We start from the raw sequence: 17,086 nt of genomic DNA, 5'->3' as shown, positions 1-17,086 counted from the left end.
AAGATGATCTTCGTTTCGTTGATAATTTAAATATTTGTTCACTGTGCAATATCGTTCTAAAGTTGGTAGTCATGCTAGAATTAACAGAGGTCTTCTGTTTTATTTAAATAGGGGCCACAAGGCACATTAAATTATTCGACGAGCCGCATGCGACCTACAGGACCGTTATACACCTTTCATATAGAATATTAGAAAAGTTTTTACAGACAAGCAAAGCGAAACGAAATTTGATTTAGTTACTGCTTTACTCGCATACATGAAAACTTAATATTTAGACAAATTTTTCAAAATTTTTATTTCAGTATTTCTAAACACGTGAAGAGAGTTCAATCCATTCTTATAAAGAAATGATCGATATTAATGAACAAATAGATTGCAAAACTTTTCTAATACATTATACTTTCAAGGTTAATATTCGTGCTTACGTTTATCTTGATTAGAAAGAACGTGATGTTAAAATTACATTAAATACAAAAAGTCTAAAAAAGTGTACATACATATAATGATTAAGATAACGTTATGACACATATCACAAATACATATAAATGTAAATTGAATCGTATGACGATAGCACAAAGTCTTGTATAGTCTTTGGCAGTCACGTTCTTTGTACAGACATGTAATCACTTTTAAACTTTGATGGTTTGAATTTAAAATACTATAAATCTACCAAATGTAAGTGTGATTTATATTTTATTTAATGACACGTCTGTGTTTTCGCATTTAAAATTATAAATTCACCAGCTTAATATATATGCTCTACATAGTAATATGTAGTTCTTAAATGCACAGCATGTTATTAGATCTACTATGGTATATTTCTATATGAAATATACATTACATTTGACATATGTACAAATTAAATTGTTGAGATATTTTACCTTTGTTTATAAAGGTATATTATACAATTCATTTGCAGCCAAAAATATGTGTGTGTTTTTTTTTCTTCTAATTTTCGCATTATTATATATTCTAAATGAGGAGTATGTAAAATATGAAATGCACGTTCAAATATAAGCAGGCTGCTTCAATTAAATCAAGTATATGTTATTTTTAAACACAAATTTGAATATACTATGTATTGTTTTTTGGTTGAAATATACTAGATTAGATACTCTTAGCATTTTCCTTAGAAACTTTCACAACTGTAGCCGTCGTCTTAGTCCCACTTGACTGCGGTACAAGGCGAACAGTTATTAGTGAAAGGTCTAGCATTTTACGCTGGTATTTCTTGTGAAACACCATGGCAGCGGACTGCGTCTTAAACACAATCGTTGCGCTACGCTCGCCCATTTGTATGCTCTATAACACGAATAACACGAATAAATAATTATTAAACTAACAAATATATTGTTTATTTATTACAAAACAGTACGAGAAAATTATTACGGAAACTTGGTAGAACCATAACAATAAATCGAGCAACAGAAATATAGTTTCCGTGTATAATGCGTTAGAAAAAGAAAATTTTTATGTACCTTTCCATTGTATTAATTTTTGCATAATATGACATATTGCACCGTTGATCGCAATACATAATTGTTGCGTACGTTAATAAAGGTAAAACAATACAGTATTTAGTCAATAAACATAATCGTTCTTTCATCGTAAGAAAATAAGTATAGAGAAAATGTGATATGACATTAAGATTAATCACATTAAATTTAGTATCAATCATATTAAATACATCGTGTCATTAAATTTCTATACTTTGGTAAGAATTAGGCTTTTGAAATTTTTTATAATACTGTGGCATTGGTATTTGATAGTTTGTATTAGGTACTCGCGCACCCCTGACAATTAGATAAGTTTTGGCAGAAAAGTATTATATAAAAAAAAATCAAATCAAATGATTAGTGCAAAAATAAAATATATTTTAGACAATAATAAAAGCTTATTAAAAAAATAAAAATATAAAAAAATGTAAACAGAAAACAAACCGATGTTGTGTTCTTTGAAGAAACGTAAACGCTGAAGATACAAGTTTCAAAAAGGAAAAGAAAAGTTACTCCGTTATGCAAAAATAGTCACCTCGATTGTTCCAATACCTTGGCACATACGTCTAATTTGTGCCTCCGATGTACTTGCCGCTAAATTTTCCACTTTCACGGTATTCGTCTTAATTTCCGGTAGTTTTCTTTGCTGAGTCGGTGCTTTTTGGAGTACAACTCTCTGGTTACTCTGCGTATTGACAATAACCTTCTGTGCATTAGCATTTACTGCCTCTTGTACATTGATCACAGTCTTTTGCAGATTTCCTATCATCTTCTGTTTAACAATTCTTTGCGGATTACCACCAAACTTCTGTCCAATGACAGTTAACTTTTTCAGTGCGTCTGATTGACTCTGTTCGGTTGCCTGAGCTGCGCTTTGCGTCAAATGTTGTGCCGCTAGTTGCCCTTTTTGCAGGTTCGATACCGTTTTCTGTATACTGGTAGCAATCTTCTGTGTATTTGACAACGATTTATGAATGACGATTCTTCGTGTGCCAGACTGAACGTTTAAAATCTTTGCATTATCACTGGCTTGGCCAATTATACGTCCAGAGTTACTTTCTTTCGTCGAATCTACAGAGTCGTTGGACTGTACAGTTTGTATTGTTCTAACAATACGCACACATGACGGTTTGTCTGCAGCCTAAAACAAAAATGATCATCAGAATACTTAAGTTTACCGAATTAATATATTGTTTATGTTAGACGGTAACGAAAAACATTAATATTTTAATATCAATTGACATATTGAACTAAATGTTGGCCAGTAAAACAATTTATTTCAAGACTATCGTTAGATTGAATATAATCAATAACATATTTGTAACACAAAATAGCTTCATCAATGTAATAAATTTGGAGGAAATGAAAAAGAACAAAAAACATTTAAAAAATATATTTTATTGAAACACAAGTAAAAAATATACAGTAAAATCTAATAGAGGTGTATATAATTTATATATTCATATTACGTTCGTAATTTGTGTATTACCACTTTAGTAGTGATAAATATATAACAATGATTTCTCATTAATGAGAAAATAAAGAACATTTTTTAATTGTTAGATGCAACAATAATTTTTCTTATGCATGTATGTTTATATACATATACATATATAAAATTGTTCATAACTTGATATGTATATATGCGTGTGCATAATTGATAAAAAAAACCAATATTTATGTATAACATACTTAAACAGTGAACACCACTTTGATGTAATATGGACAAGTTAAATTTTAACGGATGTGAGTATAGTGTACACATTTTATTTGTGTATTAAATTATAATTTTCTAAAGCATATTCATGTGGAGACAAAGATTGTTTGCCTTACATAATAGTTTATGAAGTTACAACAAAATTCTAGCTATTTCAATTTTGGTGTATAACTGATATTTGAAAAAAAATATGATATTTTTAATGTTATACCTCTGTAGGTTGTGTATTAATAGGGCGGCCACGTCCTCTGCCAATACCGATATGACTTTTGTTCGTGGCAACATCCTTCACAACTCCCATCAATACTGACACAGGTTTTGTATCATGTGTACTTTCGCTGGCTGGAAAAAACATTCATACATTGGGTTAGTGGATATACAATTAAAAAATTCACAATTGACGGAAAATCTTCTACTGGAAATAATTATCTTTCAAGTAAAATCTAAACACCTATATAACGACTATAGAGTATTATGATAAAAATAAACATGGCAATCTTTTCGAATGTCTCTAACGTAATTATTATATGCGATATAATATACATACGTAAATTATTATCGTTTTTAGCTTCTTCATTCTGCTTCTCCATCGCAGCCATTTTTCGCCTATTCTCCTTTTCGCGCAAAATTTTTTCCCTAAGCCGTTTCTGTTCCTCCATCTTTTTCCTGTACTCTTGCATTTCCGGATCATTCTCTTCGTCCTACAATATTTCATTTATAAAATAATACGCGAAAACATTTACAGAATAAAAGAAAATAAAGTATAAAATAGCGTACCTTCTTTTCACTGTTCGCACTGTTTAATATGTCTACTGTTCGTACTTCTTGAAGATTTCTATTGCTAGGTTTCATTCGCTTTGGACTCAGGTCGCGCAGAGGTCTATCTATTGGATCAGAGACTCGTTTTTGTGGTAACCTAGCTCTTATCGAAGTATTGACAGGTCTGTTATTAGGAGATTTCTGTGCATGATTTTGATCGTAACTCTCACGGTATGCATTTGTGGAGAGTGGCCTACTTTTCGGAAGATGATCGCTTCTGGCTTTGGAAAGCAAATCTCTATCGCGATAAGTCTGATGAACTCCTCTGTGATCCTAACGAGCAGTATATCATAGTATTATAAATGTATAATTCTTTTAAAAAACGTTACACTATTTCGTTAAATTTATTCGTACTTTATTCACCTCTTGATAACTGTCTTTTTGATCCCATTGATCCGACTTATACTTAGAACCACATTCGTAAGTACTCTCCCGCGAGTAATTACTTTCCGTAGGATAGTGCTTGCTCGGAGTTCCACTCTGACTTTTTTGCGACTTATTTTCTTGCCAGACGTCAGAAAAATACGCGTAAGGGTCCTACGCAACATTCATCACAATTAAAAAATCCACATTCATCACATAGATCTTCGTAAGAAGTGTTTCAGTATACATACATCGCTCTTGGTTTGTTGATAATTCTGTGGGTAATGCGATGAGCCTTGCTGGGTTTGGTTGTATGAACTTTGGTTCTGATAGGAAGTTACTTGTTGCGAAAACTGACTAGTAGAAATTTGAGACGACAAAGGTGTCTGTTGTGCAGAATCCCATACAAGTCTTGCTGCTTACAACGAATAAAAAGAATTTATCGGCAAATTTTAAAAAAATTATTACATTATTCGTCGAATAAGAGTAACAAGTGGAGAACTTTGTCAAATACTTACCATCGTTCGTGGATTGAACAGCGCCTCGAAAATGAGGATTGATTAAAATCTTGTGCCCTGGAGGTAAAGGTACATTGGGTACATTTGAAGTGGATTGTTGCGGTACCGGTAACGTATTAGTATTAAATTGGCTGTTAGGTACTTGATCGGAATAGCCAGACCTCGAATCGTAAACGGGTCGGTTTTCGAACTGTGTTTCTTGGAAAGATGGTCTATTCTCAAAAAGCGACTGATTCGGTATTTGTACATTAGGATGATTAATGGACGGCCCTTGGGAAGAAGGTTGTCGCGGAAATCCTTGCAACGGCAACGATTGATTTCCCTGTAACAACGGCGTCGATGATCCAGATACCAATGGATTCAGATTTCCAAGCAGCGATCCTCCAAGATTGCCTTGCAACAAGGGGCCTTGATTACTCTGCATTAGACGTGTTTGATTATCTTGTATGAGCACGCTTGAATTTTGAAAAGGACCTGGTTGCATTTGTACGTATGGAGGCTGATTCGACGGATGATTGTAAGGCGGCCCTTGTAATGATCCTGACAAACCCCCTCGAGGTCCATAATCTAACCTCGGTCCAATTACACGAGGGCCCACTTGACCTTGAAATTGATTAGGATTGAATTGTGGTCTATTATCTATAAAGTGTGTAGGACCTTGGAGTGAACCATTCGGAGAATAATGCTGATAAGGTTGTACTTGAGAATTTGGTTGTTGATAAATAATCTGTTGATTTTGTACATTGTTTGGTACTCCAAGAAGAAACGGTGGCCTGGCTTCGAGCAGCGGTGGCCTGCATGCCGGTGGTTGATTATCGAAGTTCAAGTTGCGTGCATTACTGAACCTGATACATAATGTTTTATGAACGTTACAGAAAATCCTGCAGTAAACCGACTTTCATTCCAAAAACTAGAAAGAAAAAAAATCGTTAAAGTACCTTGGATTAAAATTTCCGGAATTCTGTGTATTAAATCTTCCTCCACGACTTCCTCTTGAGCTTCGACCTCTTCCTCGGCCTCTGGATGCCAATTTTGACGGTTCAGGTGTTACAACATTTTCCAAAGTATCTGGTATATTGTTATTCATTTTTGGAGAAACTATGGTTCTCTCGTTTTGAAATCTGTTCCTCCTTTCCTTCGCCTCTTCGCATTCATCATCTTCCAATCCCTGTCCAGTCACAGTGTAGATTTTTGCATTTTTCTGCAACTTTTCTCGCAAATCTCCTTTGCCAATATTACTAGATGTACTAATATTATCGCCTGCAGAACGTTCATCATGCTGACACGCTTGTTCGCCTTTGTATTCGTTAATATCATCTTGCTCGTAATATTTTGTCTGAGCTTCTATCTGATCTCCATCTTCATAAAAATCATTGTCATTACTTCTATTGGTCTTGCTCCTATTAAATTCTATATTTTCATCTTCACCATCTAAGTCGTCGAGTGCGTCGGTTACTCCTAAGTCCAGTACATCATCTGTTTCCTCTTCTCCCTTATAGCTATTCTGCTGCTCAGGGAATTAAATTGCCAAATATTTGTAATGAAAATATGATATTTAGCCGTAGTCGTTACAATCTACTCTTAATTAACATATTGGCTGGTAGGTAAGGAGGCGTGTATATGTATATAAATGTATAAGAAATGACTTCTTTGCGAATAAAACGAAGATATTTTATGACTTTCGATAACGCAATAGTAAAATTTCATATTCTATTATCTTACGTTTTCTTTTGCAATTTTCTCAATTATCATTCGCTAAATCTAATAACAAAATTTGTAAATGAGATTTATAGTTCATGCAACTGAATATAAAATGCAGATATGCATAAGTAATTAATCATTTGTGAAGTACTATGCGGTATGATGAATACTTAATTAGAACGATGGAGTACTGTTTTATGAATGAACAGCTTTTAAATGACAGTATAACTTATACTTAGCAATGATTAGAATCATTATAAACATATTGTACAATATATTACAACTTCCAATTACAACAGCATGAGATATAACAGTACCATGTGATGCATTACATTTACACATTAGTTATACAACTGAAACCATTTTACTTTTATAATTTTTTATTTTATACATACAAATCTAAAGGTAAAAAAAGTTTTGAAATATTTCATACTGCTGTTTTTTATGGAAATGAGAATAGATACACGATCTTAAATACTAAGAAAATTGTTACAATTCTCTTTGAAAGTATAAACATTAATTTTTCTTACAATACCAGTTACAGATGAATTTGACATACTTTTACATAGCAGGCAAACGTTTTAATGAAAGTATTCATAATATATGAATATTTTTGCAAAAACTGTGTTTACACATATTTTTATCCAACAAACTTCTTATTTTTATTTCACCGTGACCTTTGCAAAATAATTATTTTATAATCAAATTTAGTTTCACAAAGAATAGACAGAATATGATTGCTGTAAACTGGAAATTAACACGATTATTTCAATGTACATCACAATGTAACAGTAGGTATCCAAAAATTAATCTGCAAAATTCTACAAACTATTTACATCTGTTTTATATGTAGAAACTTTCATTAAAACATTTTCATGATAAAAATTGTTATACTTGGGCACAGTATTCGAAACAATTGTGATATTCAAATCCATTGAAAATCACAGAATTCAATAACACTTTTGATTATAATTTGTTGAAATAATATAAATGACACTTTAACAAAATTGTGTAATATTAATGAATCAACTATAATTATTGTTGTGTCTGCTTACAATGTGTAATAATTACAATATCCTTTGTAAAAGGCAGGGAAAAGGAAATGTGCATCGAAACATTTATTCAAATAGTTTTAAGTAATGTAATCAATCAGGAAATCTAATAGAACCAAAATTTCTAATACATATCTAGTGATATATAAGACTCTCAATACTACCATATGTATGTAAAAGATTCAAAATAAATGAAGAAACAATTAATATGTACTTACCAAGATGTACTATATTTATCTATAATTTATATAAGTACTATGTTTATATTTGTTACATAATGAAAATGACAAATGATAAAACAAGGTAAACCGGATAAAAGATACAATTCATAATTGCTTATCTTTCGTTTTCCCTGCAGCCATTTTAATCAATTGTATGTTATTCCTTATTCTATACACTTCATATCTAATTTTCACAATGTTTCTTATACCTCGTCTGTCATAGTAATCTTAATAACTTTCACAACAAATTTTATAAATCAAAGTTCAATACTTCTGTACAACATAAATATTTCGCCTACACAATATTGTTTATCGATTATCACACATTTGACCTTCAATTTTATAAATCATCTATTATAACAAACATATAACACACAAGCTTACAAAGTCACTAAAAGACTTGTCATCTTGAAAAATTATAGAGTTTGTAAACATAATATATCTTTGCAAACTAATATAAATAATCGATATAATACTTTTTATCGTTACTAATATTGTAAATTAATGCATTAATAACAACATCATTCTCCGGTATATGAAGTTGTGATTTTAGATTTAATGATTATACCTATAACACACAATATAAAACCAAATAGAAATAAACAAATAGAAACGATATTGTTGAAGTACCACCTTGCACACTGAAATATATTACATATAGAGAACATGAATACAAATTATACTGAATTTAATCCATTTATGTCAAACAATTCATTGTCTTTTTATTGAATTTAAAAGAAAAGTTTATAACATAATTAATGCAATAACAATAATGTCGGTCATACATAATTCTATACCCATAAATGGATTAAATAATATTTGACTTTTCAATCTGAATTGAAATTTTTAACAAATTTATTATTAAATTCTAACATAAAATAATACAGTACTGAGTTTTATGGCATACAGTGTTATGCTAATTCTCATTTAATAACAAAATAATGGTCCAGCAATATGCTCACCCTCTCTAGTTCATAATCATCTGCTAAAAGAGCTTCTTCCTCGTCATTGCCCAGATCATACTCTTCATCTCCAAGATCTTCATCCAATAAAGTATCATCGCTAAACAAATAATTGTTAATTTATTTATAACGACTTTGTGATTTTACTAAAAATTTTATTTCTAATAGCTGAAAGCTGGACATTTATATCTATATATTAGTTCATTTGTACAAGCAAATTAAATTATTAAAACATTGTATAAAAAAATTTCTACTTCAAACATTATTGATATAATTACCAACACGTACACGAAAGGATACTTTTAGATTTAACGAATTTTATTGATATTTTGCAAAAAATAATTATAAGAAATAAATAAACTAAGGAAAGAAAGAATTCAATGACTGACGCTTCATAAAACACAAAGTACGTCATTCACAGAAACGATGGTAACTCTAACCTCAATTCTCATTACGACGATTAAGGCTTATTTTCCAAAAAGAATAAGAAACGCATTATAATATTAAATACGCGATTACGTTGAACATCAGAATTATAGAAATATATTCGTTACACATAACAGAAGACGACAAATCACTTACTGTTCCGACATTGTTCGTCCACTTGCTGATATTTAAGGACAAAATCTGCACTCTGTAATACCTACGAGAGTTACAAGCAGTACGAAGTACGAGCGAACAGCGTTGCATGGGTCGCATCGATAGCCAGTTTCGATATATTCGATACATACGATATATCGACTTAACGTACTGAATTCTCGAATTGCTGTCGATCCACCGCCATGACAGTTAACTGACAATCAAAGAGTAAGTAGATGTACTAATTTAAATCGCATTCTATTTGAACTGGTTTAAATACTTATACTTAAGTATAATACCCTATAAACAGCCAATTTGTTAGTTTTTGTCTTAAAACAAGTTAGTAGGAACTTGTGTTAAGGTGAAAATCTAAGTGTGGCGTATATTGTTTGTTAAGCGTATTTAATTGTGGCGTCCCGAGTTCGCGGTTTAGGGAAAAATGGAGGTGAGTTGGTGTCCGTGGAGCGCTGACGAGGCGCGCAAAATCAAAACTACTCGATTTAGCGACCATTACTCCTGATCCTCGAGAGTGACATGTCGCGAACAAATTCTTAAGCGAGTAGTACACGTGTAAACGAGATACTCTTCCAAAGTGGAACAAAATGTTAAAAAGATCATACATCAAATTGTAAATGTATCCTCGTAAGAAGGCTTTAATCTTCGTAATGGTTTTAATAGGTCGATGATCAACAATGACTAGCTTATGGTCACTGGTGGTCAACAGCGAGGTTGACATCAAGGTCAGCGGTCCAGTGAAGATCCAGAAATGGTCAAGAGGTAGGACCAATTGAAATAGTTTCTTTGTAGATAAGACAGTCTTACCTGTTAACTTCAACTTTGGCTCTGACTGGTCTCCCCACTCTTTCGCCAGCTTAGACATATAAGCAGGGTCACTGCGAAGAGTTATTCAGTCGCGTCGCGAATTCGGGAGTGGGCAAATAGCCAGAACTGAACCGGGGACCGCTGATGACTGCTGATGACCACTACTGGCCGGAGCTGACCACTGGCTGACCACTACTGACCAGTACTGACCACTGCTGACCAATACTGACCACTACTGACCAGTTGCGGCTAGCGCTCCTGCCACTATTGACCACTACTGACCACTGCTGACCACTACTGACCAGTGCCGGACGGTGATGACTACGGTAAGAACTGTTTAAAAATTCTCTCCCCTCTTTTATTCTACCGTTTGATACCAATTTCGCTTCAATGAACTGATTTTGCCTTGCTTGCCTAACCGACGTTGCTATAATATGAATATTTTCTTATTTTACAGCTGGCCCAGTGGTAACTACCCTATATAATGACAACAAGTAGTAAGTCCACTCCACATATTTGTATTTTATTATTTTTATTTCTTTGTTTGTATGTGAATTCAACTTTATTTATCTATCTGATTTTATTTGGTTACTATGAATGTTCCTTTTCTCTGTTTCTACTTTTACATTGTTTGTCGAATTTATGTTATTGCTTTGATATGTATAATATTGCAGGATATAATAATGTAGTATTGTTTTCAATCAGATACTATACTTGTTTCTATACAAGTTCTTGCTCGAATTCTCGTAATATTCTACGGTGGTACTTTGGTTGAGTGGTTTGGTTGGGTACTTTGAGAGGTACTTCGTTTGATTGTTTGGTGTTGATTCAACTTGGTGTCTCGATCTCGGTTCCTTTCATTGTTACGAATGTTCGTTTTCATATCATATTTGTTTCGAAGACTCTGATCAATATAAGAATGTTCGTTCGGATACGAATAACATTGTGTCGATGCATATATCATATTTGTCCTGATGACACTGAATGATATAGGATTTTTATTTTTACGTCTCAGCTTAAATTTTTGTCACATTTTGCTAATATATTCTGGTCAATTCCCTTTAGCTAGGTGATAGATCATTTTTAAGTGTTTATTCAATTTACTACCATATCTCACTAATATAAATATTAGTTTTGATTTCAGTTTCAATTTGGATTAATCGCAAGGACATCGAGGGAGAATGCTTCAACCGCCGAGGGACTTTTAATTGCAAGTTGATTAGTCTCAAGCTTCGTCGCGAGTATTAAAATTAACGTCGAAGCCTTCTTTATTATACGTATTTCCGCGTCCTACCAAGCAATTATTCAATAAGTAGATTGTGTCTCTCGCTCGTTCCCTCGTTCCTAGCTTCGGTCACCGCTGTTTCATCGATTGAGACATGTGATCGGCCGTGTAGCTGGCCCGACAGATCTAACCGCCTTCCCTTGGTAGCTCGATCCAGGGAAAATGGTACTCTGCTGGAAGGTGTGGAGTTTCCGTATCCTGCGGAAACGCATACCTTCCAGCGGAAGTCGACACTGAAACAGAGGTACTCTCTCTTTGTCAGACAACTTGAGTCGGGTCCTTCGGGCTCCCGGCGGGTTGCGTTGGAGCAATGGAGACCTTAGATTCGGAGTCGCAGCCGTCCGTTATCCTGTAGAGATCTAGTTAGCAAGGGCAGTAGGTTCGATCCTCGGATCCGCTGCACGGTTCAGCGTCGCGTCGCGTCGCGTCGCGTCCCTCAAATTAACTTCGTCCCTCTTTGTAACCAAATAATTGCTTGGTACAACTAAATGAGAATATCCAAGGAACTTTGTTTCCTTCTATCGTCCGAATTTTAGTTTCTACTTAACTAGACTCGAGCTTCGACGTTAATTTTAGCCAAGTAATTATTTAACAAGTAGCTTCTCTCGACTCGTTCTCTCGTTTTTCGCTTCGATCACTGCTGTTTCATCGATCGAGACATGTGATCGGCCGTCCAGTTTGTCCGAAAGATCTAGTCGCCTACCAATGATAGATCGATTGCTAGAAATAGAAATCGATCTACCAAGGGCAGTGTTGATTCGATCCGAAGATCTGCTGCACGGTTCAGCATCGCGTCGCGTCGCGTATCCCATAATTTAGCTTCACCCCTTTTTAAACGAAATAATTACTTGGTGCAATCTAGCTAAGCTTAGCTAAAAGAGAGATCGATGGAACTTTGATTCCATCTATCTCCCTTCGGGTCTCCACTCGCAGCAACCTCCACGTGGTGAGACCTGGTAATCGATGTTACCCACAATAAATAAGTTTTCTATCGTGGGTAACATCGAGCTAATGGCTGTGAATTTAGAATTGTTTCTTGATATAATAAACGAATTTGGATTTATATTAGTTAGGCAGGGCAGGTGTCTGGTTAGCCCATTACCATTTTCGTGTCATTCACAACATTACCAACAGATTCAGAAATGAATTTTAATCCCCTCTATGGTCAACTCACATGTATTTACGCAATACTACAGCCGTTTCCTATCAATGCTAATTTAGTGAATAGTTTCTCAACTGACCGGCATCCATGAGAAGAGGCCGCTAAAATCATATTCCAATTTTCAGGTCGGTATGGCAGTCAGATTGGGCCGCGAAAGTCCATAAGGTGAAAAATCTACTTAAATCTAATTAAAAATAAAAAGTAATTCGATTCTCTTTTTCCTATTACAAGTGAAGAAAAGAATCACCGTTATTGATTAATATGTTTTTAATAATCCGCCTTCGTATTTAGCTGCACATGCACGGTCATTGAGATTAAGCTCTCGTTAACAAGAAATACTTGTAACTTTTATTACCCTATGCTCGAATTATCAACTTATTTATTACAGTGCAAAGAAAATTTAATAATAGTTCAAACTAAATTATAAAAATTGTATTAGATCGTTCAAGATATTATATAATTTGGAATTATTGAAAGAGATCAAATTTAAACTAGGGGACTATGAAGAGAATGTCCAATAAATATAGGAAGAACGATTTCGAAGTAAACGAGGCAAGGGTTAATCGATCAAAATCAATGAAAGGAATCGGGAAAACGTTTAAAGCGATAGTAGTAAACGAATCGGCGTAATCTCATTTACCTCGTGGTTGTTGATATAAAGCTACGGAGACGAGATCAGTCGTCGAAAAGCCACGAAAGTGATCCTATAACTGTGTCTCTAGGAATTTAGTAAATCATATTGCCAAGTACGAACTTCGGATAAGTAGTCTAATTATTAAAGCAAACGAACTCGATCGCCAACGATTACCTCTAAAATAACAACGTGACTCTACTTTTTACAATAGCTTTTTTATGCACTTTACCTTCGATGCGAATGATTTTTCGCAATATGCCAACAATAGTTAGTTAAAAAAGGAGATAGCAATAAAAATTAAATTTCCATTGACCGCGATTGTGACGATGCTAAAGAAAAACACGAGAGGATTACTGGAAGGAGGAATGTTATTACTGGTGAGATAGTTGCTATAATTAATTTAGATCGAAACAATTAAATTTTTCTTCTCCGAGACGGTGTTGTTAATAATATGCAAAGCGATTACGAAATTTTAATGAACTAAGTATTATATATATTTAATAAACTAAGTATTCACGGAATTTAGAGATAAGATTAGACGTCGAGGTTTATCGTTCTGATTTCTATCTAAGTCATGTCATTTTGGACTTATTAGGAAATGAAAATTTAAACATGAACGATGATGTTAAAAAACTGTAAATTTTTTAGTACCTTCAATTACACGAGTATTGTTAGCTGAATATTCTAGGTACAATTAATTATTTCATGGATTCTAATGTTAGAATAAATCTTTATAGTTGGTGTTCGAAGTATGTGGCCATCCTCAACAATCTAATACTACTTTGCAGACGTTTAAGCCATCCGAGAGATTACGTCGAGGTACTGCTAAATTTGTTTCCACGAATATAATATCGTTTTCCAATAGGAACATATATTCCATTTCAATTCTAAGTACTTTCGATCAAATTAAATTTTTCTCGCAAATAAATACACTTTACAGATCTCGATAGAGTTCCGAGTTGCAAGGATAGGACTTTTTGCGAAGTTGTCCCGTATTATCCAGCAGAGCTAGTGAGAAATGCTTTGCAGAAAAATCCTTACCTTCACTTTTATATGAATCGAGACGAGGTTTGTTGTTTAATTTTTATACCGAAAAACATCCTTTAAAGAATATTATCTAAAACGTATCTATAGAAGAAATTAACAACTTTCTATATAATTCCGGAGCAGATTTACTATCTTCTTCGTTTCTTTATATTTATATAAAATGCCGGAAATTTGACAAAAAAAACATTATTTCCGGTAAACGTCACGTATTACCAGAATCATGCTCGCGTGAAGTATGCTAATAGAATTATAAAGCGTTACGAATAGTTAACTAGGCATAACTTGCGTCTTGCCAGTGAAGTTGAATTAATTTTTAACTCTGCTGTAATTTTTAATCATCTTAAATATGTTTCACCGCCACTATTATTTCCGAAAGACGTAATACTTCCCAATAATAATTTGATATAATTCTGAGTTCGTGCTTGACGAACAGCTAGACGTATCTTCACGGCAGGAAGACGAGCTAGAAGAAGATCCGCTTTGTGTGTCCACAGTAAGTCACGTTATATCGCAAGAAATATGCAATTATTTACAACAATTAGGAATTTTTCTCGAATGGAATCACATAGTTTTAATGCAAAGTTATACATTACATCCTCTATTGTTTTAGGTACAAGTTGTGTTTCCTAAATCGGGCATAACTAAATCACACGAATGGAAGTATATCGTGAATCACGAAAACTTGACGCAAAGCGTACGCATCGAAACATGTTTGTAAGCATCATTACAGTATTTAATGTGCAACAAACTATGTAATCTCATGCACAGTTTTTTCTTTATGGATCACGTGGGCGCAGCGTGCGAACATTATACCTTCTGCGTTAGTGTAAGTCAAGTTTAAACGAAACTTGTTATTTTCTAGGAAAGTGGACAAACCGTGCAAACTGATCGAGGGTTTCGCGGAAGGCTACGTGACGAGATGCAGACAAAAATATATTTATCGTCAACTTGTGGCAGTGTCGACGGATGGTTCGATAAATCGTGAATCTTTTCGATTTCCAGCCAGCTGTTGCTGTCACATCGAATTCCAAGGCGACAAATTCTTAAAGGCTTACAACTCTAACGATTAAAATGATTATTAATCGTACGCGACGCATATACTACTGCTAAAAGATTTCGAGTACCATGTAACATGTATTTGTGTATATATTTTGTCGGAATAGTAATTTCTCGTTACGTCTTACGCAAGAGTAACGATAACAGAGACGATGAATAGCAGGATACGGTATAATAGCAAAATTAAACACGAGGGTAGTTAGGAAACGAGCATCGAATTCGTGAGAACGTATTATACGCGGAGTACGTTGTACAGTTCGGTGTAATCACCTTGCCAGCTCATAGAACATAAATATGACTTTCATGTTGTACATACGTAAGAGTATCCATTCATCGTGGATAGTCAGGATTTAAATAATAGTAGAATTCGTTGGACTTGCTCGCTTTCTACTCGGTACATAGGGAATATAAAATTTCTACATTTTAACGAGTATATTATACCGCAGAAGAATTTTAAACTTAAACTACTAAGGAAAGTATTGTAATTCCTTTTATAGCAAATATATTTTAAGATATATTTTAAAAATTCTAAAAGAATCTTTCACACAAATCTTGGAGAGATTTACGGTACTTTTGGGCGTCGATGTCGAACAATATTGTCTAGTTTCTATTTGAACGTCGATGTCGGTATATCATTCGTGTCTTCGTTCATTATGTCGTTAAGGGAAAATATGAAAACGATGGAGTTGCTCGATGAGAATCGAGCAAAACCCAGCTGTTCGTTATTCCGTAGGATGTGTCTGCATTTCACCGGGTCGCTTTCATTAGCGTGCTTCGACTTAAGAACTTGGCTAAAAAGACGGCGCCTCTTTGTTCTTTTCTCTCTTCTTCACGAGGAAGTGTATTTTAGTACATATAACGCGGACTGCACGTGAACGCGTTGCATCGGGAATTTCAGTCGCGTTGTGTGCCTACTTATAACTGGGAGTGCAATCGAAGAAAGCAAGCCGACAACACGATTGGCAATTGTACAAGACGTGTGTCGAACTCGATGAAATATTAGGCCACACGGAAATTTTAAACGCTACGTCAACGATTCACAGAGCTTTAGATAAAATGGAGATGACCATATCAGCTTACATAAGCGAGTCTTCTACTGTAAAACGCATATTTTTACGCTGGTTTTCTCTGTTTTTCATTAAACGAAAGTATAACACTGTTTCCTTTATTGGTACTAAAAGGAACATTCTGTATCGAAACCTTTTATTCCTCCAACGTTTTGGCCATTTGGTATGGATCTGCTCCTGGAAACACGGGAATATTAAAATTACTATTACGTGTGATAATTACAAGAAATTTTATATTCTCAATGTTTTTTCCTTAGATATTTTCGTATCAATTCGTTTGTCAAGTATTTGAATAATTATTAAAAAAGAGAAGTCGATCTGATAATTCATTATTGATGTTTCCAATGTCTAATTTGAGAAATAAGTTAATTAAAGTCAGAATATCATCGTTTTTATTATCGCGAATACCCAGTACCGATATTCCATTAAAATGATTTCGACCGGAACAGCTGAATTTAGTTTTCTAATCGTGGGATGCAGGACGAAAGAAGGCTCAGTTTTGATTCTTCGAAGTTTAGAAACGAAGGATTTTGGAAATAAACAATGACGAGGTGGGCAACGTTCACTCGCGACACTAAAAAGGTG

At 34.0% G+C, this 17,086-nt stretch overlaps 2 protein-coding genes across 5 annotated transcripts; one reads left to right on the top strand and one right to left on the bottom strand.

The window, feature by feature from the left end:
• Nucleotides 1-744: 744 nt before the first annotated feature.
• Nucleotides 745-9,855, bottom strand: LOC122396005. Of its 4 annotated transcripts, none has more exons than XM_043394063.1 (12): nucleotides 9,728-9,855; nucleotides 9,432-9,642; nucleotides 8,850-8,949; nucleotides 5,852-6,420; nucleotides 4,914-5,758; nucleotides 4,647-4,813; nucleotides 4,387-4,569; nucleotides 3,991-4,305; nucleotides 3,761-3,914; nucleotides 3,425-3,555; nucleotides 2,032-2,637; nucleotides 745-1,302 (listed from the first exon to the last, which is right to left on the bottom strand). In XM_043394063.1, exons 2-12 carry the CDS (start codon nucleotides 9,440-9,442, stop codon nucleotides 1,108-1,110), a joined length of 3,276 nt encoding a protein of 1,091 aa, XP_043249998.1. In that variant the 5' UTR covers nucleotides 9,443-9,642; nucleotides 9,728-9,855; the 3' UTR covers nucleotides 745-1,107. The 4 variants fall into 4 exon arrangements, with proteins under 4 accessions (XP_043249998.1, XP_043250000.1, XP_043249999.1 ...); XM_043394065.1 differs by having other exon boundaries at nucleotides 4,396-4,569; XM_043394064.1 differs by having other exon boundaries at nucleotides 4,647-4,810.
• A 3,802-nt stretch (nucleotides 9,856-13,657) lies between these two features.
• LOC122395885 (protein spaetzle) lies at nucleotides 13,658-15,448 on the top strand. Its single transcript, XM_043393796.1, has 6 exons — nucleotides 13,658-13,708; nucleotides 14,069-14,150; nucleotides 14,272-14,399; nucleotides 14,812-14,871; nucleotides 14,989-15,092; nucleotides 15,241-15,448. Exons 1-6 carry the CDS (start codon nucleotides 13,658-13,660, stop codon nucleotides 15,446-15,448), a joined length of 633 nt encoding a protein of 210 aa, XP_043249731.1.
• Nucleotides 15,449-17,086: the final 1,638 nt, after the last annotated feature.

Source organism: Colletes gigas, unplaced genomic scaffold, assembly GCF_013123115.1.
Source record: "Colletes gigas isolate AHSC1104 unplaced genomic scaffold, ASM1312311v1 Colletes_gigas_Sc00006, whole genome shotgun sequence".
NCBI lineage: Eukaryota > Metazoa > Arthropoda > Insecta > Hymenoptera > Colletidae > Colletes > Colletes gigas.
The sequence above is the reverse complement of the archived record's forward strand: the minus strand, read 5'-3'. Positions and strand labels throughout refer to the sequence as shown.